The sequence below is a fragment of the Lytechinus variegatus genome, chromosome 1, assembly GCF_018143015.1.
Source record: "Lytechinus variegatus isolate NC3 chromosome 1, Lvar_3.0, whole genome shotgun sequence".
Lineage (NCBI taxonomy): Eukaryota > Metazoa > Echinodermata > Echinoidea > Temnopleuroida > Toxopneustidae > Lytechinus > Lytechinus variegatus.
In genome coordinates this window covers 57,062,083-57,070,138 of record NC_054740.1, presented here as the reverse complement: position 1 = coordinate 57,070,138, position 8,056 = coordinate 57,062,083, and the positions used below count along the sequence as shown (strand labels likewise).

The 8,056-nt window shown below is 37.9% G+C and overlaps 1 protein-coding gene across 1 annotated transcript; it reads right to left on the bottom strand.

Annotated features, from left to right (window-relative positions):
- Window positions 1-5,646: 5,646 nt before the first annotated feature.
- LOC121431100 lies at window positions 5,647-7,623 on the bottom strand. The gene is made up of 2 exons (XM_041628598.1): window positions 7,167-7,623; window positions 5,647-5,717 (listed from the first exon to the last, which is right to left on the bottom strand). Exons 1-2 carry the CDS (start codon window positions 7,621-7,623, stop codon window positions 5,647-5,649), a joined length of 528 nt encoding a protein of 175 aa, XP_041484532.1.
- Between the last annotated feature and the right edge of the window lie 433 nt (window positions 7,624-8,056).

Below are 8,056 nucleotides of genomic sequence, written 5' to 3'. Positions count from 1 at the left end.
TGTGTTCATAGTATGTTCATATTTTTTTCACAGCGTGTTCATAGTGTGTTCACAGTGTGTTGTTAGTGTGTTCATAGTGTGTTCACAGTGTGCTCACAGTGTGTTCACGATGTGTTCTTAGTGTGTTCACAATTTGTCCACAGTGTGTTCACCTATGCGAAGAAGTGATTCACATTGTTCAAAAACACACATCGTCGGCGGTTATCCGAATCACTCATCCCACAGTGCAAACCCATTTAAGAGAAAATCGACTCCAAAGTTTACTATAATTTTCACACTTAGTTTCCAGCCTTACAATATTATTCATATTCATCGCTAGAAAAAAAGACCAAGACAATTTATTGCTTGACATTGGTATCCCTTTTTTGCACAAAACCAAGGATTGGAGAGAATATCGCAAAAAGAGCTACATGCTTGTAATTTCGGTTTGAGCGATTTAGATTTACCCTGTACAGAAACGCCATGGGGGAAAGGCGATACGACGTTTTGACTAACCGCGAGTTTAATGAGCGCGATCGGTCAAAGCGTCGTATTGCTTTTCATGTGCTTAGTCAATGTAGTGCCGGTACGACGGTTTGGCTGACCGCGTGCATTGAAATCGCGGTTATTCAAAACGTCGCATTGCGTCGCGACGTATTTCTGTTGCTCTGCTACAGCACACGTTTCCAATAGGATTTGCGCATTTTATCAAAAATTTGTATGACATCGCCGTGAATATCCCCTCATATGAAGCTAAAATGAATTGCATCCTAGAAATTTAGTTATGAATGGAATAGGACTTGTACATTCATTTTCTGCAAAAATCTCAAAATGATTTTTTTTTTGGGGGGTGGCACAATAGACTTGATACGACGGTTCGGATGAACGCCAACGATTTTCAAATTGTGGACACCTCAATCACGTAATAGTTAAAAGTATGTACATGGGGAAGTGGTAGAGAAATATTATAATATGTGGAGAAAAAACGAAGACATGGCCAATGTAAGTAGCTACAACCTTCGAAAATGCATCAAGTGTTATATACAGCAGATAAACAAGAGTTAGGGAATTACGAAGGGTGTACATGTATTTATCCTTTGGTAACTGCTTCAGAGACAAGTACCTCATAACATTATATGAGAAAATATAATTCTCATCTCGACTTAATTTTCAACATTGAACGTAAGGTTTGGTTGGTTGTTTTAATATGCATTACATCAGTGTGGAGCAGAGTTCCTGTTAGATGCTCCCAGCTTTCTACTTTGTTGATTGATGTAATTGGCGCCCAACTACACAATACGCTTTCTCAATCAAGCGGACAGCGAAATCCCCCCACTCATCGCCGCAAGAAAAATTAGTTTTACGATTGATTGATTTTTGGGGTTGCTTGCCGCCCCCAAGGCAAAACAGGCATCATGAGACAGCATGAAATATGCATTATTTGGGGGTAATTAGCCCGAAAAATTGGCTTCGAAAATAGCGCTGATCTAATGAGGCAGAAAAAAAGAACCCTAGCTGATAACTTGAATGCTGTCTGCTTGACGCATGAAAAGAGAGATGAATAACTCACTGTTGATAAAAAAAATGGGCAATCTTAAAATGAACATTATAATGATTATGGCGTTGTGGTTGTCGAGTTTACAGTAACCACTATGCTATGATTAGAATTTGATAAAATCCTAACTAGCAGGGATGATGCAGCAAAGTTAACTGTGTAAAGTAGGTCAGTTGTGTTATGATGCAAGAGAGCTAGGTCAATACTGATAGGAATTAAAAAAAAAAAAAACACGAAAGGAATCGGGTCATTGGTATTCATGAGTACGTCCTGTAGTTAACGGTATCGATGATTCGAAGTTTTAAACTTCCATCTACTTGACGAGATAATGAGATGATCTAGGCATGCCAATTTGATGGCGTCATTATGCCAAAACTGGGACATATTTCATCTTGATATGTCGACTTAATAGTCTTATTGTGTCGACGTGTTAAAATAATATTTTCTTGCCCAGTTAAACGTCGTCATTGTGGGTTGCATTATCGTTATCTACTAAATATCTCACCGTGACCATGGTGCCGGCATGTATCTTTCCATAAGTTGACTCGACAAGATAACGTGTCTCTTCATAACGTGGTTTACGTCGACTTGGCAAGATTAGGTATCTTGCCATGCCGACCTTACAAAGAATTTCAGGTGATACTGTAGGGCAAAATATCTCATAAAGTAGATGCCACTATAGAGCTTCCGTATACATGGAATAGTCCTAGTAACTATAATAGCTGAGGGTATCGATTTTACTGTCTGAAAGTATACATGGTTCCTACGTTTACGGGAGTGTTGTGAACAGCCCGTCTGATGGACATCGTCTTGATTGGAGGGGCTTTGAATTAAGCTCTCAATTACGGTCGCAATTAAATAGATAGGTTATGATGCTTCATTTGCGGATTAGTTTTATGTGGAGACAGGGGAAAAGAAAGAGGGAGCGATGTTGGTACTGTCCCACCAATGGAACTGATACCAAACCGACCGACTGAATGTCATTGGCAATGACGTAATAGCTTTTGTCGGTGTGGAATCAAGTTTACCAGTGTGACTGTATCTAAGGAGAGGCAGAGATATGAAAGGATAGGAGTCAAGAGTAACGTGTAGAAAGAAAGAGAGGAGGGAGTGGGGTGGGTGTGGGTGGGCTTGCGTGTATACACGCGTGTATACACGTGTATACACATACATCTCATATATGAGATAGGATCAGTTTAGTGTGTAAGGGTGTGTGTGGGGGTGTGTTTTTGAATGCGGGTGTGCGGGCGTGTCTGCGACAGAAAGAGAGAAAGGGAGATGTATGCGTATCTAAGCTCATGCGTTTGTGCGGTTTGAGGAGAGAGTGTGTGTGAGGGAGGGCGATATCAACATACAATGACAAGTTTCGGGAAGAGAGAGAAAAAGAAGATAGGAAAGGTAAAAAAAGATGAAAAAGGGTCTGAGTGTAATTGGACTGTAGGAGATAAGAACTGTATTGCTCCTGTGGATGAATCAATATGGACAGTAATCACTCTATCCTACTATAAAACACTGCAAACAGGGTCCCGTTGCAGAAAGAGTTGCAATCAATCGCAACTCTAAAAAATCATGCGCAACTTCATTTTCAACCAATCAACAGCGCGCATTTGGGACTTGCGATTGATTTTTGACTTGCGTTTAAACGCAACTCTTTCTGCACGGACCCAAGGGCCCTGTCTTACAAAGAGTCACGATTGATCCGATCAATCTCAAGTATATGGAAATCTATTCATGTCATTTTTTTTCTTTTGGAAATTTGCTCAATGTCCTTTTAAAACAGAGAAGTACACTGAATTGTAAAAAAAACCACAGCGAATGCATGAATATACATCATTTCTATAAAATATTTTGAACAAACATGTAATTTCAGTCAGATGTTGACGTTGCTGGCTTTCCATAGTTGTGGTTGATCGGATCAACCGTAATTCTTTGTAAGACGAGGCCCATTATTGCATTAATATTCCCTGTTATTCTCGCCAACTAAATTCCACTTCTTGGAGAGTTAAACCCCCTAGAACAGGATAGAAAAGAGCGAAATTATCATAAATATAATCATTATTTACTACCGCGACTTCTGTAATTCAAAGTAAATGATCATCTTAAAATGAGATTTTCTCGAAAATTTTGTGTTCGTTTGTTACCATTTAGGGACTAAGTGTTAACAGATTCAACAAGTTTTTTAAATCTTAAGCAACCAAGTTTAATTATTTATATTTAATCTTTAATAAATTAAGCATGCTTGTTTAAACGGTTAATAGCCTACCGCAATGATGGTAAAGTTCATATAGTTATCAGCGTTGTATCTAAATAGCTTTTTTACTATACATATTTTCAATCGATTCTCTAGATCATTCAATGAAGATCAACTCACTAGTCATTGTAAAAATAAGCAATAAAGAAAACATTTCCAATAAAAGAGGTGTACAATATGAAAGCTACTATTCAAGTAAAGAAGCCTTGAATTTGCAAGGCTGCCCACTGCTACCCATCATCTCTAGAGAATAGTCTCCCTTTAAACGTTGATGCATCATAAAGATCAATACAGAGCACATCAATGTATAATACTTCAATAAAAGCATGTCTCATGTTTTTTCCCCAACACGTTCCTTAGCGAACATTATCTATCCCAGTTTACCTTGAATAACATTATGATAGAGGATCATCAACCAAAGACTGCCTGAATATACCCTTCACATTTCAATTTCTAAGGCGAGCGAATAAACAAGGACGCACTGCATGTCGTATCGCCGGGGTCAGATTAAAGCGCGCCTTTTCCTACGCAAAACTTCTCCTATTCTATTCCTTTCGTTTTAATGTTACAAAAGTACTTCTGAGAGACACTTCTGAAACATTTTCCGTCCGTCAAGTTGTCTGTTTTTGACAACTTTCTTGAATTTGACTGGCTGAGAAGCGATGTTACTGTGGTCTGATAAATGATTTCTCTGACACGTTGTGTCATAAAACGCTCTGGACAGAGTTTGTTGGGGGTTTTCCGAAATGAAAAATGATGAAAAAAGAAATGGGCAAAGTAGGAGAAAGTGGCTGTATCGACCCCCCCCCCCTCCTCCTCCCAGTTGTCAATGTTTTATGTGTATTTCTAATTCATCCAATATCTAGCATGACCTATCTCAGCTATGTAGATGACTGCAAAACATGGACTGGTACGAGTAATAGACCTCAAACAATATATACTGGTGGTACATGTAGAAACATATCCAATCCTGTGGGAGTAAAGATTTAGATGCGATGCAGCACATGTAAAATCTACAAGTGAGCAAGCAAAGCGAACATAAGAGATTGACATTTTCAGATATGTTATTACTAATGACAGTTTTCTGGGATTCGAATAACAATCTTTTCGTCAGGGTGAACTACCCCCTTTAACTGGAGGCGGCATTATATATATCAAGATGAAGATGAAGATTTTCTTTCAAAATTCAAATTGGTATTATCTGTTTAACATGCAGAGGCAGGCAAGCATTGTTGATATTCATATCAATAAGCTTATCATGTATACCAGGCCCAGGAGAACTCGGTATATATAAAACGTAATTTCCAGATAAGAGATAACATATTTTCGCGATCACGAGGTTCCATGGGATCGCCCTCGGGAGGGGAAGGGGGGTCTAACATAAAGAGATATGCTTAATATCTACAACTTTTTCTAACTTTTTGTACACGGCTCCCTATTACAGTGACACAATTGATTATACGATGTACCATATACGTTACAGGGCCCTGCAAGGCTTTATATGATCTTTTATATTTTTAAACTATCCTCTTGAAACACCGGTATTCTATATAAATTAAAATATCTTTTCCCGATTAGATTTAAAAATATTTCTCATTTGTTGCATCACATATGAATTATGGGATATTGGCCTGGGTAAACTGCAATAGAACCTTGATTGACAAAAAATATTCACAAATAAAAACGAGCAATTAGAGTGATCAATCATGTTGGGTATTATTCCCACACAGATCCCTTATTGAAAAATAATAAAATACTTAAAATTTCTGATTTATATGCATTTAATTTTGGAATGTTCATGTTTCGGCTTTCAAAAGATGAATTGCCTGACATATTTGCGCCAATGTTTCAAAAGAATAATCTAGTTCACACGTATCCCACCGGCAAAGTGACTCTTATCACCTTCCACGTACTCGCACTCTCGTACTCTCCCTGCTCAAAGAACAATAGCTTTTGAAGGATCCAGGTATTAGAACGGTCTTCCCCACGATGTAGTGCATAATACCTCACGAAATATTTTCAAATGTAAATTGAAATGGATGGAGATTAATTCATACAATTTCCCTGTGTAGGTTATATAGACAATTTTACAAATATTGTTAGTACACTCTTGTTGATTTATGTTCAAAGAACAGGAGTTTGATTGAACACGAAAGTGTGTGGTGGTTCTTTATCAACAGAGACCGGTGTCATCTCCAAATTATCCCAATACTCGTCGGTTTTGAGGTAACACTATCTTGATAAGCCAGAGTAGCAAGAAATTGTGGGGAAAATTGATATTGTTCTGAATATAAAAAGCAAATTGGCTGCATTAATAATTGGTTGTAAATGGAATTTACAACCAATAAAGATTTTATAAAATTATATAATATCAGTAGACACTTAAAATGTTGGGCAACATACTGTCCACTGTGTTGGGCAATGCATGTTGGTAATATATATTCTGGGCAATTATCAAGTTGAGCAAATTTATTACCTAATTATTAGTTTGTATTACCCAATTTGGACAGATTTTAACTAATAGTTGTGTGGGCAGTATGTTGCCCAGGGTTGATTAAAAGTTGGGCATTTTTTGCCCAGCTATGTTAAGCGTGTATTGACACCAGTATGCTCCAATCAATATTGTTTAAATATTCTGTAGAAAATCTTTCTCTTATAATAAAAAAAAACAGAATGGAGAATAGTTCGTCGACTGCTATATTATGTGTATGGATAGGATGAAGTCTGTTGCAATATAGGGTTACAAGAATGAAAGAGAACAATTCAACCAGCCGATTCCGAAATAGTCCCATTCCCTACTTCATAGATTTACTAAACGAGAACTAGATAAATTCGTTGCCCCCCCCCCCCGCCCCCGACGATATGATTGATAAAGTTTTCTTTATTTGCTGGAATAGTCATCCTCATTCTACGCCTTGTCCCACTAAGTCTACTCTGTACATAATTTCTTGTCATACATGCATACCTTTTGTTTAATCTTCATCTTTCTGGCCCAATCCTCTCTCTGTACTTTCTATCTATATCTCCGTTTAATTACCCTTTCCCCTTTCTCACTTTTTCTGTCTGTCTCCCTATGCCGTCTTTATCCTTCCCCATCTTCTCTTTTCTAATACCTTTCATTCATGCATGTACAAAGTGCCTCATTATAGTGGTTATAATTTGCATACTTAATATTTGTTATGTTAAATACAATTATTATTTAATTTACTTTCAACAATTTATTTCCTTGTATTACAATAAGAAGTTTTAGTAATTTTATGTCATTGCATGTTTGTATTTAAGTATTTTTGTATTGTTTTAAATTGTACACGTATTTTTTATTCAGCCTTTGGCTGCGAGGCATGTTTTGAATAAACCATTATTGAATTGAATTGAACTTACCAATGGTGCTGACAACCGTCAGAGAGAATAACATAGATCCAAAGAATGACCATTTCTCGCCATCATCAAGATACTCCATAAAGACGATAGATTTAGCCGTAAAATTCTTTTGCTTGTCAGATAATCTACTGATGGCATTATCGGTCCAGTTCCTGACATTTATAGTCGTTGCTTCCTGGAAGAGTTCCTCAAAGTAGTCTTCCATTTCCCTTCTTATTTCACCTCGCAATGCTGCTTCTTTCCCCATTTCGATGTTCCTGAAGGCTATGGCGCCAAGTAGTAGGTAGGCGCAGAGCATAGCGGTCAGGCCGACGTAGGAGAAAAGAAACTGGATGAAGCTCCGAAAGTAATGGCAACATTGTTCTCCAGCGCTTGGTCGATCAATGATGTCGACCCGACCTTCCTCGATGTCGAGCAGGGTCGGGCTGTTACTCGATGCTTGAAGACGACTCTCCATCGTTGGTAATGATCACGGCCGAATATCCAAAATGGTGTTAAGAATTGCACCACCTTAAAGAATCACTCGATTCATGATATTGTTTTCTACTGTTCGTCTGCTCGGGGAAGCTATTACAAGAGGACATTTACGTTGGTCAATATCAGGCTCAGCTAACAAGTGATATTTCAAGTATACAATATATTGAATACAAGACTGGAGAGACAAGTAATTGTTGGTTTTTCTTCCAATTTGGTAATTTTCTTTATCAATTTATGCACCGTTCACGAACATGTACCTTCCATTTCCTCGTCTGCGCCATTTCAAGACAACCGACACAAACCATGATTGTGATAAGATTTCGCAAGAGACCATAACTTTTACGATAAGAAGTGAAAAGCCAAGAGCATAAAGGTGCATAGCAAACTTATACGTCTCTTGCCGTCCAAACGGT